We start from the raw sequence: 22,093 nt of genomic DNA on the forward strand, positions 1-22,093 counted from the left end.
GCCAAAGGTGGCACGTGGTTTGTGTGCTTGTGTCACGGTTTCGCCCACCCTGAGAATGAAGTATCCTGTGAAATGCAGTAATGTGAAGGATGGAAAAAGGACATCCTTCAAATCACAGCATGCACAAAGCCCAGGGAACTGTTGGACACAATGTTAGAGTTGGTCGTGTGCCACGCTGAGCAGCTCTAATCCAGGCAAAGCCAGTGTTGGACTGCTATGAGTTGTCCAGCTTGGGTGGTGTTCAGCCATCATGTTTAGTGGCACTGGTGTAGCCGATTAAACACTAATTAAACCATGATGGCAGTTGCCTAGCACAATACATGCTTCTTCTTTTTTCTTTATCTGGCTGGCTGTCTTTATCTAAAATGGAAACACCAGACATTGTCAATTTACAGACTGAGCACTCATTAGCCCCAGTCTTATCAGTCAAACACAACTCTCAAACAGACTCAGAGTATTAAAGAAGCTGGTGGTGATAATGCAGAATGAAATTATCTTAAAAAGTAACCATGCAAATAGAAGGTGCACATGATGCCTTAAAAAATGACTTCAGGTCTGTGCGTACCCTTTACATAGACAGTATCTCACAAAAGTGAGTGCACCCCTTCAGCAACCATTTTAGTATATCTTCTCAAGGTACAATACTATAGAAATAAAATTCTGATATATTTTACTGCTTGTGTAGCCGTAAAGATTTGCTGACCTAGAACTGCTTTAATCCTCCTGGGCATGGAATTCACCAGAGCCGCACAGGTTGTTGCTGGGATCCTCTTCCACGCCTTCTTAATGACATCATGGAGCTGCTGGATGTTAGAGACATTGCGCTTCTCCACCTTTCACTTGAGGATCCCCACAGGTGCTCAACAGGATTCAGGTTTAAAAACATACTTGGCCACTCAATCACCTTCAGCTTCCTCAGCAAGGGAGTTGTCATTTTGGTGTTTGGGATTGTTATTATGTTGTAAATCTGCCGTTCGGCCCAGTTTCTGACGGGAGGGGCATCAGGTTCTGCTTCAGAGTGCCACAGTACATGTTGGAATCCATGTTTCCCTCAATGAACCGCAGCTTCTCAGTACCAACAGCACTCATGCTGCCCCAGACCATGATGCTACCACCACCATGCTTGATTGTAGGTCACCACACATGCTGGACACCATCTAAACCAAACAAGTCTATCTTAGACCCATCAGACAACAGGACATGGTTCCAGTAATTCATGCTCTTGGCAGGCTTCAGCAAACTGACAAGCGGACCTTGCGCTTCTGCAACATCTAAAGCAATGCTGCAGCACTCATACATCTGTTTTTTGAAGCAGCTTCTGCACCTGACGCACAGCACAAAGGCTTACCTACTTGGATGGACCCTTGTGAGGCCTGTTCCGCAAGGAACCCGTTTTGGAAAACCTCTGTATGACCCTGTATATTGTACTGTAACTCAGTTTCAGGGTGTTACCGATCTTGTTTTAGCCTCAGCCATCTTTGTGGAGAGCAACAATTCTAATTCTCAAATCCTCAGAGTTCAACTGGTCAAGCACGCGGCAAGCAACCAATCAGTGTAGAGCGCGCTCTGTTTTGAACTTGTTTTGTTAGCCGCTTTGTGGTATCTACTCGGCACGAGCATACAGTACCAAAGGAAGCAGAACATTTTGAGAGTAATAAATGATGAATGAAACTCCTGACTGTAACTTGCCACAGCACCTGTGGCCTTATTTGCGTGATTTTTTTTTTTTAAGTATTTTTGGGCTAATTGTAATTTTAATATCTATCAATCAGTGACTCATTATTATTCTTTAATTAATAGAGCTAAGAGTAACATTAGAGTTGATTAAGCGAGTCTTGTGACAAAATTATAAAATGACTGCCATTATAGAACTTAAATAGATATAAGTACATTTGATAGCACATACCTTTTGAGCTTTTACCACGTAAAAGTTTAAAGGGAGATCTTTCACTTTTACTGGAGTAATATTTTACTTAGTGTATCTCTATTTTTACTCAAGTACATGGTTTGTGTACTTTGTCCACTACTGCTATTAAGTACTATATTTCAAAAGGGGCAGGCGTTAGCTGCCTCATTTCCTCCAGAAAAAGAATAGTTTTTAAGCATTAGACACTCAGGACATAAATCAAATTTGGCTAGAAAAAAGGCCATTCGTTGGATTTGAGGGATTACAGTAGCTATAAATTTCACACTCATTCCTGGGACAGGTTTCTCCAGTCTTCAGTCTTATCCCAAAATGGCCAGGGTGGCTGCAGGCTTTTACTACAGCCACTGTGGATGGCCACTAGATAATTGGTTGGAATACTGCTTGGTTTTAATGAAAGCCTGCAGTCACATCATCCCTTTCTTGATTTGGAGGAACAGAACTTGGCCACCAACCATTTTACATTTATGGCATTTGACTGCGATAAGTTAGATTTATTTAACATATGCAGCTGAGCAATTGATGCTTAAGGGCCTTGCTCATGGACCCAGTAGTTGCAGCATGGAGGTGCTGAATGAAATAACTCAATAATCTCAACCCTCCTATTAACCAGCTCTCTTATTATTTTAAAAATTTTTATTTTTGTAATAAAAAAAAATAAAAAAAATGTTACACTATTGAGGATGAAGGCTAGGGTGCCAAGGGTGCTTCCTTTCAGACATGTAAAGCCAGCCAATTATAGAGCTGGTCTGTGCCATGCTGAGCTCTTTTCCAGTCAAAGCCAGTGTTGGAGAACTATGGGTTGTCCAGCTTTGGTGGTGTTCAGCCATTTTGTGGAATAGAACTGGTGTAGCTGATTCAACACTAATTAAACCATGATGGCAGTTGCCTTTGCCCATCTTTTTTTTGTGCTGAATCACAGGGCAGCTTAATGCACCAGGAGATATGTACTGTCTGCCATCTTCTGCAAACAGGATTTTATAAACACAGGGTTGGCAAACGTGGCTGTACTTGTCAGGGATAAAAGAGCATTTTATCCATATTACCCAGAGAGCATGGCCACTTTTTAGCCCAGTGGGTGAATGCTTTTTGCGTTGCATCAGTCATATGTATATACACTATATTGCAAACAGTATTCACTCACCCATCCAAATCATAGAATTCAGGTGTTCCAATCACTTACATGGTTACAGGTGTGATGGGGGGATTATGATGCAGGGTTGTTTTTCAGGAGTTGGGCTCGGCCCCTTAGTTTCAGTGAAAGAAAGTCTTAAAGACATTTTTGACAATTTGGGGACAGCCTGTTCCTGTTCCAACATGACTGCGCACCAGTGCACAACGCAAGATTCATAAAATCATGGATTAGCGAGTTTGGCGAGTCCTGACCTTAACCCCGATAGAATCACCTTTGGGATGAATTAGAGCGGAGACTGCGATCCAGACCTTCTCGTCCAACATTAGTGTCTGACCTCACAAATGCACTTCTGGAAGAATGGTCAACAATTCCCATTAACACACTCTTAAACCTTGTGGAAATTCTTCCCAAAAGAGTTGAAGCTGTTCTAGCTGCATACTCAATAGAATCTGTCCTAAGATCACCAGAGTTCTGTTCATTCCCTCTCATTAGCTGAACTCCTCCAATCAGTGAAAATAAGAGGCCTTCACATGAACATCGAAACTTGGAAAGCAGCCGTTTGAGTTTATTAAAAGATACACCGCTGCTACTATCATGTGCCTCCCTGGGGAAAGATCATAGACTACAAGCTGGAAGCAGATCCGCAGTCCTCTACTGTATAATTCTCTCATTTTGTCCTGTTCCACTCTACCGTCCCACCTGACTGACAGCGTGAAGTCGCATTTGCCCTCGCCGATCACTCACAGGGCTCATGTACAAGCCTGTGAGAAACATTAGCGCACCGAAGAGATAGAGAGCAAGAAAGACGTCTCGGTGATTACCGCCGCCCTTAAAGATGAAATTAGCAGGACGAGAACAGACGTCATTATCAAGAGAATAGATGTATGGAATCCTAGCAAAGGACAAAGCTTTTATCTATACATTTAAAATGCAAAAGTTGATGCCCAAGTATGCTAACATGGCCATTAAGACTCCTGCCAATTGTTCAGAAATAATGGAGGCATAAGAAGACTTTTTATTTTTTGTAAAGCAAAACCAGTCTAAGGCATACGCATATTTATTTGTATAAAGAAATGCCACGCGTATGTGGCGGGAGGCGTAACTGCGCAAAGCGGCACAGTGATTTCCGAGGCTAAACACTTACGGACAAACATCACAAAATTCAAGAACATTCACTTGAAACATCCGACATCTCAGGTCCCTGAAGGATGGCCAACTCGTTAGCTCATCTGTGACTCATATGACTTATGAGGACCAGGAGAGTGGTCTTTTTTTTCTATTTTCTTTTCAAGGAATGAAAAGGGGAACAAAGAGTAGAGAAAAGGACGGGGATGAGACGATGATAATTGCGAGTTAATTACGGATGACAACAAAGTAAGCAGTCGGAGGAAGTGGAGCTTGATAGGTTTATTAAGCTGTCTAGGAAATTGTCTTGTTAGCTCGTCTATTCAGCAGGTGCACTCCATAGAGGTAAAGACTAAAGAGATTTTCACATGAATGCTGGAACACGTTAAACATCTTGGTTTCTATCTAACAAACGGACCAATTTTAATTTATTTTTTGCATTAGCTAAAGTGGCTAGTTGACTTCATTTCAAATGCTAAAATCTGCACAATTAATATGGAACACATGGTTAAATCAAGAACTATCAGAAGCTCATTGTTGTGTTCTAAAGTCTCCAAGCTTTTCCTTTCAGAGACAGTTCCAAGCGAAGACCCGCTTAGCAAGCAAAAACCATTAACTACCAAAGAAGCCCAGAGGAAGTGTGTGTGTTATTGCTGTTAATTACTGTACATGCCTTTTATACTGCGCAGTTAATTTAAGAAGACTTCTGGGGACTGTAATGAAGCCTTCTGTCTCTCTGCCTGTCTGCCTCTCATTCCAGTCTGTCTGTCTGTCCTCCAGCCACACTGTCACCCTCTCTTCCTGCTTTTCTTGATGTCTGTCTTTCTCTTCTTTCTATGTCCTTTTCTTTATTTTTTTCATGTCTGAATTTATTTTCTTTGCATTTTGTCGGTCGGTCAGTCATTCGGTCGGGCTGTTTGTTGGTCGGTCTGTCAAGCTGTCTGCCTGTTGGTCGGTCGGTCAGTCTGTCGGTTGGGCTGTCGGTCTGTTTGTCGGTCGAGCTGTCTGTCTGTCGGTCGGTCTCTGTCTGTTGGTCGGTCTGCCTGAATGAATGTTCGTTCATTCATTCTTTCTTTCTTTTTGTTTATTACTGTCATTTTGACCTCCACTGTAAATAGAATTTTCTCTTCTGGCTTGTTGACCGGGTTAATGGTTCTAAGTGGTTCGATCCAAGCCGTGGTGATGAACCCGGATTCGGAGGGTAAAGTTATCGTGCAACCTGTTCACTTTCAGGTGAAAGCATTTTACTTGAGCTGTACATATCCACGTTCTGTGAATTTACTGAGATATTCATTTCTGTCCCTCACGCCACCTGTCTGTGCTTACAAAGTGTTGCTCCTGAGGTAAATGGAGAGCTGCTAAGGTAAGTGCTGAGGTGAATGATCTGAATGTGGCAGTGGAATCTGTTGGTTTGAAGGGCAGTCTCCTCCCGCTCTCCTCCAGCATGTGCGATCTGGACCAGCTGAGTCAACCTAAAAGATAATGGATCTTTCCGGAGTGTATTTCATTAACACAGCACAGTGAGCGTGTTATCATGACGCCGTGTGCCGCGACCGCGCGTCAGGAAAGGCCGATCACTCATACCCCACCCACTGCAGAAACCATCAATTACACCTTCGAGGTTTATAAAGAAGAGTCAACCTTTTCGTTTTTCTCCCCTTCTTCTCTTTTACTTCAGCTCCCACTCAGATGTGCAGATATGAGTCTGTTCATCTATCTGTCTTTCTCTCTGTCTATCTATATTTTGTAGACAGGCAGACTCTCTGCAAGCTCCTGCACAGTCGTAGGTGAATGCTGGAGCTTTGCACCTGAAGTGGTTCACGTCTCTTTCGCTCTCACTACCACTTTATCGCTCTTAATTGCAAAAAGCATTCGTGATCTTCTACGCCTTTGTGAAACAGACCTGAGAGACAAGCAGAACCCTGATTGGGCCGCTGGTCTCGACGGGTTGCTAAAGGGTGCGAGTGCTCTGTGGAGACCTTCTTTAATAGATATGAGGAGGACAAAGGTGCTTTCTCTTCCACTGGCAGAAGTATTATTTTCCAAGTGTACGACGTGAGAGGAATTTCTCTTGGGCTTGGCATAGATTGCAATTTGAAAAGGATAGAAACTGTATTGTGGTGGATTAGAAGGCTGCTGTTGGGTGTGTTTTCTTTATTTCCAGTAAATCCTCGCAGGAAAAAAATATATAGTAAATGTTGTATGTTCGAATCATGACACATTTTTTCACTTTCGTAATGAACATTTGCTTCAACATGAAATATATGTTGCTGTTGCATTTATATGCCATTATTCCTCTTTGTATACAGTATTTATGTGGATTTTTACCCAAGTACTGCACTCCAACTCTCACCCAGCCCTCATCAAGCTCCTTTCCATCTCACTAATATACTCTAAATATCTACCATCACATAATTTTATTTTGTACTTACCCTTTTTCTTCTTTTCTAATCCTACCATACTTACTGTACATTCTGTGGTATTGGTAGAGTGGACTGGGGGAAATAAATCTTTTAACATCCTAGGGTTTACATCAGGAATCTGGATTAAAGGTGGTGAGGAGGAAAAGCTGTCGGGATTCCCCCAGCGCTCAATGCTTTATTTATGCGTTGCCTGTCGAGTATTGTGAGCAACAGCACTGAATTTATTCTGTAACTTGTGTTAGAATAGTGAGGTTGATCGAAACAGTGTGCCCGGACTATTATACACGGTAGTGATGTATATTATTTTCTTTGCATGTTAGAAAGCTTCTTTAAAGAGCACCGTAGATGCTCTTTAACAACAAGGGTTTAGGGGAAAGTAGCTACTTTACATTTTTTTCAAATTTGTACATTTTTATTGTAAAATTTATTTTTTACCAATTCAAAAATTGCCTACTGACATTAGCAATTTTTTTTATACAGATAGAAACTATATTGCAGATAGTTCTCAGATATGATGCAAATTAAATCAAAATCTCTTGAACACAGCACTTCTTGTCATTGTTTATGAGAGTTACGATATTGGGAAAAGAAGCTGCTTTATTACCGCAGGGTTGGACGCAGTAAACCTGGGTTTTGGTGTCATTTGGCAAGCAGGTTAGAGCGATAAGCGATCGCAGAGCTGACTAATGTCTTATCGATCTGCTAGGCCTGAGGAGCGTCGGGGCTTCTGCTTGTTTTTCCCTCCAAATGCTTTGTCGCCTTTCCTGGGTCCAAAGGTTTATTTTAAGCGCAGACCCATCTTCCTGTCGCACTATGAAAACAACAGGCAGGGGGATGGGAAATCACTGTTGGCATGGTTACAGGTCAAAATTCCTCCATGGCTGGAAGAGTGAAACGCACGGAAGTGTCCTTCCGCTCTCATGCTGGAAATACTGCTGTAATTTCTTTACAGCGACACATTGGACATTTGTAGCTCCTCTGCATCTAAATCACTTTCCTTTAGTTGGACGTTCTCATTACAGCTCTGGATTTGTGTTCAATGCGTCTCACCTTGATCGAGGTGCCGTGCTGGAGCTTGGCAGAAACCATCGCATGCTCCATGTGTGTGCCATTTCACAATCTCTCGCTTTCTCTTTCTCTCCCGTTTTTCACAAGTGCCTGATATTTTCTCTGTCACAGATGAGTTTTCTCCTTCTGCAGTCCCGGTTTGGTTATGTTTTTTCCTTCTACAGTGTCAAATGTCAGAAAGAAAGACTACTGAACCGTACCTTTCCTAGTCGCACAGTCGGTACCTCTGACTGCTCGGTTTTTGGATTTAATTGTTCCTCATATATGAATTAGGGCAGCACAGTCTGGGAAAAATGTCATGTTGCGATTATTGCAGTCGATATGCGATTTGCGTTATAAAAAATGGTATCGTGTGTCCAGTTGATTGTTTATCAAGGAAACTTCCCACAAATTATTGATAATGCTGAAATGTGTTTTTGTAAAAATGTTAAAAATGTTTTAAAATAAATAATTTTTTACTAAATATTTGATACCGGGCAGAGATTGAGTGCATGTATAGGGATGTGTGTGGGAAAGCAAAGGTTGCCAGGTGAAGGTGCGCCGATCCGCGAGTGTTCCGTGTTGACGTCGAGGAAAAATGTGCCTTACCGCGAGTGGGTGCTTGTTTCCGAGCCTGCGTCTGAACAAATTGGTTGTGGCGAGTTGGATTGGACTCAATACCCATCCCAAGTGAGGAGAACTTTTCTACAGCCCTCCACCATGGAGATCACACCACACCGGATCACCACTGCGATCCGGAACTGAGCAGCTCTCATGTTTAGCTAGAGACGGCGAGCGTCAGAATCACCTGCTGCTCCGGTTGTAAACACAGACTGTCAGATTGAGTTCTGGGGTCTGTCACGCTGGCACGTGTACATTCAGTTTGTTTACCGTGAGTCTGCAAGCTCCTCGTGGTGACCATGAATATTCACCCTGAGGGTCGGAAGCAGAATTCTCGCTTTAATTGATTCATTTGTTGTTTTAAAAAAAAATAAACAATTATTTGAATTACCCCTGAACATGTGAAGGCATAAGTCTTTTACACTAGACAGCTTGGTGGGCGGAGCCTGTGCGACCGGGCCCAGAACGTGCGACCTGAGAGATCTGGTACACACACAGCCATATGTCTATATATAATATAACAAATGTCACGACATTTTCCTCTACACCAACGATCTTGAGGACGGAACTGCATTTATGTGTCAATATACATTCCCGTAATATCTAGTTCAAACATGTGTGCGTGTGTACAGAGTGTGTGCGTATGAGTATGTAAATAGTAAGTGCATGTGGGAAGCTGCTATAGAAACGTCCCCGATGTACTAGTAAATGTACAAAGACCCTGAGAGGACAGAAAGCTTTGTCAAGGTTACTCCGATCCTTTTAACTCACTTTTTACTTTCGGTTGTTTGTCTCATTTTCAAATCCCCACTGTTATTATGGCAAAGAAGATACATGATAGAAATAGAGACAGTTCTGAATAGGACTGGGCCGAACTCGAATATTTCTTTTTTACATACAGCATCGCACTTGTTTGAGTTAGGAAATTATGGTCGTGTATAACAAATGGAAAGCTGAGAACAATAGTAGTTAAGGTAAATACTGTATATACTATGATATATTAATGAATGAATAATTACTATAAATACTATGTGGCGGTGAAGTAAAATAATCAGTGATGAGGTGCTGTGATGAAGCAGTGAGTCGAGAAGATATATATATATATATATATTTTTTTTTTTTTACAACTGCACATAAGTCCAAGCAGTTTGCTTTTAACTCCATGCAGAAGAACATCATTTATTTATTAACACACATTATAGCAGCTGTAAACACTCATTTATTCCAATGCAATAAAACGACAAAAAGAAGCAAAGAAACGAACAAAAAGCACAAAAACAGATTTTTATTTTTATTTTTTGTGCGTGTCCAAAGACAATTGGTACGGGAGGCTTCCGTCAACGTTATATAGATCATCTCCTTATAGAGCACTTCACGTCTTATCAAAAGTTACACAGTCGAACTTCATCGATGCAGTCAGTGTTACTATATAATTAAATCAAGCTGGGGATTTGTCAGAGCTGACCAATCAGAATGCAAGAAATGTTTCTCAGTTATGTGGCAAGTCTTTTTTTTATTATTTTTTTTTACTTTGGGTGCGAATGTATCGATGAATCGAAACAAGCTTTTAGGGTGAAGGATGTAAGAGTAACGTTAGAGGAGAAAGTCCTGCTAATGCTGTCCATTTGGTTAATGAAGGACCAGTTTTTTTCCCCCCACAAAGCCAATCACAACCAGTATCTCAGCTTCTATTATGCCCACAGAAATGTACAAAGTTTCCAGCCAGTTCACACTGCATCTAAAACACACGAACAGACTGCAGCCTCTTCTTGTACTATTATAGATTCAGCGTGCATGTTGTAAGAGGAATAAAAGGGAAGAGTTTGTGTGAGAGTCGGCAGAAAGCCACAGCTGTGCGAGTGCTGCTGGGAATCGGTCTCTCCCACATCAGGGGAAAGACAGAGACGTGTCACAGCTCAGAAAATCGAGGACGAAAAGTTCGAATTGCCCTCAGTCACAGTCGCAGTACTGCGGCCGCACAAACTTTGTGTACACGCAGTTCGCGCAAAACAAATAAAAGAGGGAAGGAAAGTAAAGATGCCTGTTCAAGCACATTGTTGAAATTACATGATGCAATCATTGTCATTGTTTTGTGTTTTTATTTTTTTTTTTGTTTGTTTGTAATTTTTTTTTGTTTGTTTTTTTTATTTGTGATTCTGCCGACATTGTCTCAGTCGACATCTCAAAAAATGCTGGTAAGTTATTTTCAGTAAGTTATTAGATTGCACTTTCAGTTTTGTGTTGCTCATTCGGTGTGCTGGCTCCGATTCCTCATCACATTCTGAATGGATTTGGAGCTGCTTTTATTCAGTTTGTTTGTTTATTTTTACATTTTGCTTTAATTTCAGTCATCTGCCCACCGTCCCACTGTAGTTTCCTCCTCCCTCTCAGGCAGCTAATCACACCATGCCTCAATGCCTTCTTTCTTTCTTTCTTTCTTTCTTTCTTTCTTTCTTTCTTTCTTTCTTTCGCTCTTTCGCTCTTTCGCTCTTTCGCTTTTTCTTTCTCTCTCTTTCTCTCTCTCTCTATTGCTCTTTCTTTCTTTCTCTTTTTCTTTCTCTTTTTCTTTCGTTCTTTTGTTTGTTTGTTTCGTTTTGTTTCTCTATTTCTTTTGTTTAGTTGTTTTAGTTTTTTTTGTTCGTTTTTTTTTCTTTCTCTCTCGCTTTCTTTTTCTTTCGAAATTTTTTTCTTTCTTTCTTTCTTTCTTTCTTTCTTTCTTTCTTTCTTTCTTTCTTTCTTTCTTTCTTTCTTTCTTTCTTTCTTTCTTTCTTTCTTTCTTTCTTTCTTTCTTTCTTTCTTTCTTTCTTTGATATGATTGCTACTTTATAGTCTTATGTCTCATATCTTTGCGCTCTCTAACACCGTGCAAGCTGATTTCTCCAGCTAATTTATTTTTAGTTCCTTTTCATCCCTTCTGATTTTTTTCTATTGGTGTGACTTGCATGCCTTGGGGGGACAAACAAACAAAAAAACAACCAAAAAAAAAAAACCCCAAAAACAGATTGCCTCTGCATTTCGTCAGCCTCCCACAAATCGAAGGTCTCATTTTCCTGCGCATCGATTATGCACTGATTTGTGTGTTTCGTTTGTGAGCAATCCATACGGTCCGTGGCACTAATCCAGCCTTGTGGGAAGCGTGTGCCTTGTGCCTCCCATGCATCCTTTTCCATGGATCTGTTCCGTCATGCTTGTTCGAGATCACGTTCAAAGAGTTTAGCTCCACCCCTTTTCTGTTCTTTTTCTTTTCTTTTGGAGTTACAGCTTCTTTCATATTACCTCTGATAGGTCATGAGTACAGATGCCCAGAGCATGAACGCTGCCTGTGCCTGGCTGTATATCACCGTGTTGCTTTACCACACATCATGACCTCTTGACGTGTGCAATGATGCGCTTGTTTTTTTTTTTTTTGTTTTTTTTTCTTAATTTGGCATGTTGACTCGAAATCCTGTCCACTTATGAAATGACTAAAAAAAAAAAAAAAACCCAAATCTGATCAGTGTAGAGAGCTGTTGCATAAAATGTCCAACCAACTGACAGGAAGCAGGAATAAGACTAGAGTTCTTTTTTTTTTATTTTATTTTTTTTATGTCTCCATCCATACAAATATAAAACTGATTAAATTCCAGCCAAGCGATAGTATAAAGAGGAAAGGCGAAAAAGAAAACCGACCAACGCGAGGATTTATAGAAACACGAAGGTTTGACGATTGATGGTCTCTGCAATGTGGGTTCGATCGTAAAACAAAAAGCGAAATAGAATTGCAAAACACGCCACAGTGTGTTAGAACATCCTGATCAGCAGCCTCGAATAATGGAGTCATCGTACGTTTATAACATCGTAAAGCATCCGGCAGCATGCGCGCAGTGAAAAGGGACTCGAAACCTCTGCTCGATGCATCTGAACGAAAAACCTTGTTTTTTTTTTTGTTTGTTTTTTTTCTTTCCTCGACTTTCATAAAGCGTCCTTTTCATTGATGGAAGTGTGAGGAAGAAGAAAAAACAAATGATTAAAAAAACATCTGTTTACATGTGAACGGGACCCCGCACGGGAGTTGTGTGTTCACACTGTTAATTATTTATTTGTTTCTTACTGTTGTCAGGCAGAGAAGTGACTCATTCGACTGCTGTGGAACTTTGTGCTTTCTTGTAGCATTCACACAAAGCGCACACAATTACGCTTAGGTCAGATTTTGATTTCCGAATATTATAATATTCGTTTTGGCCCTGGTTTTTCCCGACGCTGCTAGTTTCCGAATCACATCATCGGCAGGAAATTTCTAGCAACATCTCGTTAGATTTAGTGAGAGCAGATGTGCAGGTGAGACGGACTAAAGGACTGAAGAGCTGCTGCACGACCCTCTTGTTAGCTAATGCTGTCCTCAGGTCATCCGACGGCATTGTAGGTAATGCAGGAAGGAATCTTGGATGGTTTTGAATACCATATTGATCGAAATCCTGACGTGCGACTGGTTCAGTGAGGAGTTTGTTTACTACAATACATGACTCTAATTCGCCATTTTGTCTAATTATCTAAGGGGAACATTTTTATGGGCATGTCACGTATTTTTTGTGATTTCTCCATCTTTTTTTTTTTTTTTTTTGGACCAGATCAGGACAGAACAATAGAAAGAAGATTTGCCTCCTGTTACTCAGTGTTCTATGGTTATGAAGAATTTTCTTTTTTTAGAAAGGTTCAGTTAAGGCTGATGAAAATGAATAGTCGAAATGGGAATTTTCCCACTGGTGAGCCTTCCGAGCTGGTGGCTTTGTAACCGCACCACTTATCAATGCAGCGTGTTAATCAGAACAATGGCGCTTTCTATCTTTACAATTCCTTCCAGCTAATTTTGTATGGCTTTGGAAGTTCAGCTATGAGGATATATCACGATTAAATAGGGATAAATGGTGTGCAGCAGCTGTTAACATGCTTGTAGTCTGAATTGCCTGCATTAAGCAGTTGAAAGCAGTCGGATTGCACAGGGACCAACGGCCAGAGGAGGTTATTTGTTATTGGACTTCCTGAGGGAGAATGAAAACCTGCTTCATTTCGATACTCAGCCCCCAGACTGCACTGTAACACCCAAGTGAACTCGTTCAGTGTTTTCTGTCAAGCTGCTTCGTGTCCTTGTTGATGCTCATATCTACTGCTCCGGATCATTTTATTTTATTAAAAACGCATACCCTCTGTCTCCCCCCCTTGTAGTCGACTCCACTACATCTGGCAGCGGGATACAACAGAGTCCGGATCGTCCAGCTCCTCCTGCAGCATGGCGCCGACGTGCACGCAAAGGACAAGGGGTAGATATCGCTCCACCCGCCTCGAAACGTTTCCCGATTCAAATTACAACCTCGATTTGATTTAAGAACTATTGTATTGCATTTACACACAAGGCATAGTGTCACTGTTCCTCCTTATTCTCTCAGACTAATAAGCATAGAGATGTACAGCTTGACCTTTAACACAGCTTTTTCTTAGTGAGTCTACAGACAGTCAAGGATGATTCTGTGTTTATATAAAAAAAAAAAAGAAAAAAAAACTAAAACCGAACAATGTCAAATATCTAAAAGGGCCAGTCTTTTTCTAATCATGGTGAGCATATAGTCTGAAGTTTCACTGAGCTCTGAGATGCTTTTCTGCTCACCATAAATACCCAGGGTGATATTTGGCTTACTGTAATCTTCCTGTTTGCCTGAATCTGATGCCCTCGAACCTTCAAAAATCCCTTTAAATGTGCACAAACGTGTTTAATATGAAGTGTGCGCTTAATATTCTGATGCTTGTGTTGTTTGTCGGTGAACAGATTAAGTGGCAATACAGCACATGCAATTTCAATCTTTGAAACGATAAAAAAAAAAAAAACTCCACCAAAGTGGCCTCAGAGAACGACTTATTATCCACTGACATCTAGAGGAAAATGAATTTAGTTTATTACCCTTAGAGGAAAAAAATTAGGACATTAGATTACTAGTCTGATTTCCCTGTATCCTGTCTCTTGCATACATGTGCTGCAGATTAGGGTCGGAGAATATCGCAACAAGAGTTAGAAAAAAAAAAATCTACAATCAGTTCCCCATAATGACAAAGTGAAAGAATTATATATAATAATTAGAATTAATATATGTAAAATGTTGAGTTAACTTGTGATTAATCGCAACTTAATCGCACATTTTTATCTGTTCTACATGTACCTTAAATTAATACTTTGCAAGTTTTTAAATAAATGTTTATTGTTAGTGAAACCAGACTCAACTTAGAGCATGAAGACACAATATTCTTGTAAATGTTTTAAAGTAATTTGGTGTTTTAAATTGCGTTAATCATCAGGACACCAAACAGAACCTTTGCTGTGTTTCCACACGGACGGTTATAATTGCCGAGTGTGGGCATCATGGTGGATTTTGGTGCTCGATTTGAGACTTGGCGCATCAGTAAAACAAATATTTAAGTGATTACAAATTATTTTTTCTGTGTGTGTGTGTGTGTGTGTGTGTGTGTGTGTGTGTGTGTGTGTGTGTGTGTGTATATATGTATATATATATATATATATATATATATATATATATATGTGTATATATATATATATATATATATATATATATATATATATATATATATATATATATATATATATATATATATATACATAAATACATACAGAAAAAATAATTTGGGTTTTTTTTTCCCCCGATTTATTTAATTGTATTTAATAAAATTTAATTTGTGCCAATTTAATTAATATAATTTATCTAATATTTAAAATATAATTTTATATACTATTTAACCAAACAGACATTTGATTTTAAATTGTTTTAAAAATGTAAACTGCAAACTGTTGATCACAAATGTCAGTAATAATAAATTGCGTTAAACATCTAATATACTTTCAAGTCAAGAAGCTTTTGTCATTTCAACCATATATAGCTGACACAGTACACAGTGAAACGAAACAACTTTAAAATATATATCCAAGTTTAATTTCAATAGTAGTGTCTCCCAACCAACCCCTCTTACCACCCCCGGTTCCTCCTGCCCCCCGAATCGCCATCGGTCTTGTATTAGAACGAATAACATATGTCATAATATCCATTTAGCTTCTTTGCAGTCAACAGATTATTTTGTACATGTCAGCTCACTCACTGCTGATGAATATTGATTTCCTACTCCAGGCCCCACCTACATCTTGTTTTAGCATTCGTAACGTTGTGTGCAATACCCCTGGCTAATTTCCACTACTCTCTCCCAGATTATTGGCATGAGAGCATAATAACACGACATATAACCTGATAAACCTGAAGACCAAGAAAAGCCTAATTGTACCGGTGTGTTTGTTTTAATATTTGGGTTGTGAAGTGGAAAAGGAATAATTTTTTTTTCTTTCTTTCCTCTGTGCTGTTCAGTGGTCTCGTCCCTCTGCATAACGCCTGCTCCTATGGCCACTATGAAGTCACAGAGCTGCTCCTGAAGGTAAGAACTGGTCTGTCACCTGTTCCGAAATACACTAAATCAACCAAAGCATTAGGACAACTGATTATTTTGAATAAGATGTGGGAGCATCGACTTTTTCCTTCACTTGAACTAGGAGACCCGAACCTGTTCCAGCATGACAATGCCCCTGTGCATGATGGCAGCTCCTTCATGGGGTTGGAGTGAAAGATCTTAATTGGCCTCCTTTAGATCCCTGACCTCAACCCAATCGAAACACGTTTGGGAAGAATTGAAACACTGATTGCACCCCAGGCCTCCTCACCCTACATCAGTACATGACTTTACTAATGCTCTTGTTCCTGAATGAACCCAAATCTCCACTCGAAAATCTAGTTGAACTTCTTCCTAGAAGACTTGAGGACTCAATGTGGAATAGGATGTTCAGAAAGCACATACAAATCTCATGGTCAGGTGTCCACAAACCTTTGTCCATGTAGTGTGTAGTAACAATTACATGCCGATAACCTAATGGTACACCAGTATACAGAACATTTACAAGCAAATAAGGAGTGACATTAAAATATATTATAGTCCGCTCCATAAATATTTGGACAGCAACCGGTGTTTGTTTATTTATTATAATTTTTTTTTTAGCTGTCCATAGTATATAGGACGTGAAATAAAAAAACGAATAGAAAAACGAAACAAAGTGCAGACTTTTAGATTTACATTACACAAATTTCCATCTCGATCATGTGAACACTGTAGGTGATTTGACAAAAATCACAAAGGTGCCCATGCGCTGTGTGTTCAGGTCAAATCGGGTCCGAAGCATTTAGTCATTTTCCATCCCCTGCCATTGAGCGTCCTTCTGTCCTGCACCTGTCTCACTATGTCAACAAAACACTGTGAATCCGATCAGATTTTAATCACATTAACGAGGAAACCTGTATCTGTAATGTATTTAATAATATATGAACTTACTTAACTTGTGTAGAAATATGTGCAAATCTAGTGGTGTAATTTATTATTAGAAACAAGCGAGTAGACTGTTGCTCGGCTCTGGGCGAAACAGAACCAACAATCCCAAAAAAAAAATAAATAACCCCAGTGCATCTATTTCATATCGTTTGTTCAATAAGGAATGGAATACTTGCATTGGTAATGTTATAGGAAAAGAATCGATCATGTGGGTGGTGTGACAAAGCAAAGTTATTTTGCACTACCGGCATGTCCAGCTTTTCTATTGTTTTTTATTTTTTTTTTTCCTTTTCTGAGCTGTCAGAAAACTTTAAGGCTTTAGCTCTGGCTGTTACAAAGCACTGACACTGGAGACTCCTTCCTCTGACCTTTTACAGAATGCGTCTGACAGCAATGATTACTGTCTAAAGAATTAGCTGTTGCCCAAGAATCAATAGCATACAAGTCCCATGCGCTTTAATGTAATAACCCTGTTATAGAAAAATGAATCAACACCTACTGACCAATCAGATTGGAGAATTTAATAGCGCTGTGGTGTAAGAGGATTTAACTGGTGCTTCACAAAGAGCAGCTCTTCCCCAAGAGCATCAGCAGCTCCTAATATCTCCTTAAGCCCACGGTGCGTGCGCCTCGGCTGCTTAACTCCAGATCCGATTAAAAGATGCTGTGTAAGGGATCAAAAGGACAATTAAAAATCCTGTTATCAGCAGCAGCTTTGTGGTTAACACGTGTTGGCAGGGTTATCAGTGCGGAGCTGCTCGAGGCTGATACTTACAGCTCGTCTTCCTCTCAGCCGTCGTCTTTTAGAGGTCACGTGTTAACGCAGATGCACGCGCGGTATTATCAGGGCACATCTCTCTTTTTGCGTTCAGATGCTATTAATTGTCTCGTTTGTATGACGTTCAGATGCGTTTGGGAATTATTTCATTTAAAACCTAGTTCATTCAGTGTTTAGGTAGCAACTGTATTTTCAGTGAAACACTTAGTTTTCTTGCTTTGATGGACATTTCTAAATTATCATTAATAGTGTAGCAATATTACAATTACTTCAGTTTACAGTTGGGTGCTTTTGATGGTTTGGACATGGGGGGGACATGGGGTATATCAGTAGGAGAATGCTGAGCCACCAGGAAAGCGGAAAAGAGGAAGACCAAAGAGAAGGTTTATGGATGTGGTGAGGGAACACATGCAGGTAGTTGGGTTGCAAGAGGCAGATGTAGAGGACAGGGGGGTATGGAGACGGATGATCCGCTGTGGCGACCCCTAATGGGTGAAGCCGAAAGAAGACAGTTGGGTGCTTTTCCTGCTATTCCTGAAAAACACTGATGTTTAGGTTTGGAATCTAATGAGTCTGAATCATTTTCTCTGGCAGTAGTCCAGGTTTACATTCATGAATTCATATTCTAATACATCTTTGTTTCTACAGTGACTTCTCAATCACAGTTGCAAAACTTGCATTGATGTAGTGAAGTACAGTTTTCAGAACAGAGGACTTTCCTCTTTGTGGTTTGTGGATAAAAAGGAAACAGCAGGAATTATTAGTTCTGAAAGTCTCATGGTTTTCATAGTCAAAAGCATATCTTTTGTTGTTGTTGTTGTTGTTGATGCAATAATAAATAACACCAGTTCCAAAAAAAGTTGTGACACTGTGTATAATCTGAATCAAATCACAATTTATTGATTTGCAAATCTCATAAACCCATATTTTATTATATATAGAACATAAAAAATAGCAAAATGTTTAAATTGAGTAAATGTACCATTTCATTGGGGGAAAATAATGTCATTATGAATGTTTAAAAAATGTCGAGACAGGACCGTGTTTGAAATGTGTGGCAGCAATCAAATTCAAAATTCCCTTTTTTATTTTTTATTTTATTTTTTTTTTTTTTTAATAGCCGTTCATTTGCTTGGTTTCTATGTTCTTTTGTGAATACAATTTGAGTTTATGAGATATTGTTCTTTATTAATTATTGTTCTTTAAATGTTACACAGGATCCTAACTTTTTGGATTTGGATTACATGTTTTATTTTTTGGTATAAAAGATTTAAAAAAAATTTCAACAGATTTTTTTTTATTTTATTTATTTATCTTTTTTTGTGCCTTTCAGTGTTTGTTTATATTCATAGAATATTTGTAAGTTTGCTGCTATCAGAAAATGACTGACACAATACTTTTTCCACCTCATATTCGAAGAAAATAATTTCATTATTATTATTGTAGCACTTCTAAATAAATGAATAAAATGTGGTATTTCCAATACAGCTATGTTGTTATGCATGTTTCATGTCATAGAAACGCATTGATACCAGATGACATTTCTGTCATATGGCCCAGTCCTAGTTTATAGATTATAGTCAGCCTAATCTAGTGTAGTGTTGAAAGTGGTTTTGCCAAATTTCAGGCTCCAATTGCTCGAGATTATTTTAGATTAGATTAAAGATTAGATTATTTCTTTCTTTCCTCTGAAACCAAATGTGTTTTCTGGCTGCATAATGCTTCTGGAAGATTGTCCACTCTGAACATGGTTGGGCATGATTGTGATGATTTTAATTTCCCATGTTTTTACTGTACTAAATAACTTCATTGCCCCCTACTGGTGTGATGTAGTTTAGTTTTTATCCCATTAGTTTTTCTGAAATTCTGTGCTCCTTTTTTTTTTCTTCTTCTACTACACTTTTGATCATCACGAATACACCCACAGTTTTATTCCCTGTGTTTGTGTGTCCTCAGCATGGTGCGTGTGTGAACGCCATGGACCTGTGGCAGTTCACCCCCCTGCACGAAGCAGCGTCCAAGAACCGCGTGGAGGTTTGTTCCCTCCTGCTGAGTCACGGCGCTGATCCCACACTGGTCAACTGTCACGGCAAGAGCGCGGTGGACATGGCCCCTACTCCCGAGCTCAAAGAGAGACTCACCTGTGAGCACATTCTTCTTCCTATACTACTACTGCTGCTGCCGCTCATCTGATTTTGTACAGTGCAAACAAATTATAGTAATTTCCGATAAATTTTTGGTTGGGGTTTGGGACTGGATCAAAACCTTTTTTTTTTTTCCGTTGTACACTTCACTCTGAAATAGAGCATTTGTTATATCTAAAAAAAAAAGCAACCCAACATAAATCAGCAGAAAATGTTTTGCTTAAGTTTAATTTGATTGGTTTTTCGACGAGGTTCTGTTTCCACTGCAGGTTATGTATCTCTATGATTAATGTAATGCAAACATCATAGGTCAGCTTCTTGCACTTCTGATTCTGAATAAAATACCCCATGGGGTAAGTGAAGCAACAACAACAAAAAAAAAAAAGCAAACTCTCTGAGCTCTCTCAGCCTGAAGAACTGCCTTTCCCTGAAGAAAGCAGTGTCTTTATACGACCCTCTCCCATGTCGTCTCTGCACTCATCACTTTTTTTTTCTGCTCTTCCTCAGATGAGTTTAAGGGTCACTCGCTGCTCCAGGCTGCACGTGAGGCGGACATGGCCAAAGTGAAGAAGACGCTCGCTCTGGAGATCATCAACTTCAAACACCCACAGACCCACGAGACTGCGCTGGTGAGTTCTTATATACACACACACACACACACACACACACACACACACACACACACACACACACAAAGAGAAGTCCCCCATGAAGACCATGTAGAAGCTCTGCCCACATCCCCACCATCTCACATTGCTGGATTTGATTTACTGTGATGAGCGATGTGTATCTGATTTCTGAAATTATCTGTGAAAGGTGTTTGAGATTTCATCAACAAAGTGCTACTTTGAAAATGCTACCGTTAACGCTGTAAGCAGGTGTGTTGTTGTTTTGGCATCACTGGCTGAGCTCGGCGTTAAGGAGTTGTTCCTGAGTTGAAGTCGGAAGTGGTTTCCTCTGTATGCTGAAACGATGCCATGTCAGTTTTTATTTAATGCCACTTTGGTGATACTGGACGGTGTTTTCGTTGCAGCACTGTGCCGTCGCTTCGCCCCACCCGAAGAGGAAGCAGGTCGCTGAGCTGCTGCTACGGAAAGGCGCCAACGTCAACGAGAAGAACAAAGAGTGAGTGCTGGGGAATTTCATCTTCAACTTTATTTATTTTAACTTAAAAAGCAGACTTGCTGTTCATCAATTTGCAAAAGTGCTGTTATGTAAAACTGCTATTATGCAAATCTGCTAAAATCCTGATGATGCAAAGTGGTTTAGGTATAAAAAAAAAAAAAAAAAAAATAAAAAAAACCAACTCCAATGTCCAAGTACACAGCTGTTTTTCAAGTGTGTATGAAGGGTAGAGTAAAAAAAAGTCAGGGTTATTTATTTTTATATATATATATATATATATATATATATATATATATATATATAACACGGCCGGATTTGGAACGTAACCACCGCGATAAACGGGGGACTCCTGTGTGTATATGTGTGTGTGTATATTTATACACAGTGACATGACTTTTCTTTCTTATTGTGTAGCTTTATGACTTCTCTGCATGTGGCTGCTGAGAGGGCTCACAATGACATCCTGGAGGTGCTGCAGAAACACGGTTCCAAGGTACATTCATTCTTTCCATTTCTCTCTCCTTCACACACACACACACACACACACACACACACACACACACACACACACACACACACCAACATCAGTGATCTTCGTACATCACATCCCATCACATCATGGGCCATCTGGCCTGTCTGTACTGTAACAGAGCGCTAGAACACATCGGTTGTGCAATTACTCACACGTCTCCTCTCATCTCACACACACACACACACACGCTGCTCAGCACTCAGCTCACTCTCTCACCTCATATAAGCAGGAGAATGTGAAGCTGTCATTCTCAGGTCTACTTTCACCATATCCATTAATAATAATAAGAAGCAGTGCTACTGGGGCTTTATGTAAGAAATGGCATCTAAAAAACCACCTCTGCCTGAATCTAATGGATGAGACGTACGTAATGACTCTTTCAATGATGTTGGGCCACAGTGTTCTACGTCATTCAGAAGAACCTGTTCATAAAAAACAGCCAGTGGGGTTTTTTTTTTTGTTTGTTTGTTTTGTTCTGTTTGGGTTTGTTTGTTTGTTTGTTTGTTTTTTTTTTTTTTTTTATATATTGGAGAGGTTGGTAAAAGAACAGCGTTCCTTCCAGTTCATCTCAAAAGTGTTCAATATGGTTGAGGTCAGAGTTTTATTACAAGCCCTTCAAAAGCTTCCACTACAAACCCGATAAGCTGTATCTTCATGGTGCTGGTTTTGTTTATAGAGACATCATAATGCTGTTAAAATGAAGGGAAAAGTCCACGCTACAGCATCCAAAGACATCCAGTACAATTGTGTGCCTCAGTTTGAGGATGTTGTCCCAATACTTTTGGCAGTAAATGATCTGTAAATAGATTTGAAAAAGTTTTAAGATTCTTATT

General features: G+C 39.7%; 1 protein-coding gene across 5 annotated transcripts in view; it reads left to right on the top strand.

Moving 5' to 3' along the window:
• Positions 1-22,093, top strand: part of tnksa (tankyrase, TRF1-interacting ankyrin-related ADP-ribose polymerase a) — a 107,565-nt gene that overhangs the window by 60,704 nt on the left and 24,768 nt on the right. For 3 of the 5 annotated variants that reach the window (XM_083565026.1, XM_083565027.1, XM_083565025.1), the window contains exons 6-11: positions 13,478-13,572; positions 15,673-15,739; positions 19,416-19,602; positions 20,111-20,232; positions 20,637-20,728; positions 21,143-21,221. In XM_083565026.1, the coding sequence (XP_083421152.1) occupies positions 13,478-13,572; positions 15,673-15,739; positions 19,416-19,602; positions 20,111-20,232; positions 20,637-20,728; positions 21,143-21,221 (642 nt within the window). Of the gene's footprint in view, positions 1-10,449; positions 10,471-13,477; positions 13,573-15,672; positions 15,740-19,415; positions 19,603-20,110; positions 20,233-20,636; positions 20,729-21,142; positions 21,222-22,093 lie in introns of all 5 variants that reach the window. The other 2 variants (XM_083565024.1, XM_083565023.1) reach the window with 1 other exon arrangement.

Source organism: Silurus aristotelis (genome assembly GCF_946808225.1).
Source record: "Silurus aristotelis genome assembly, chromosome: 16".
NCBI classification, from domain to species: Eukaryota; Metazoa; Chordata; class Actinopteri; order Siluriformes; family Siluridae; genus Silurus; species Silurus aristotelis.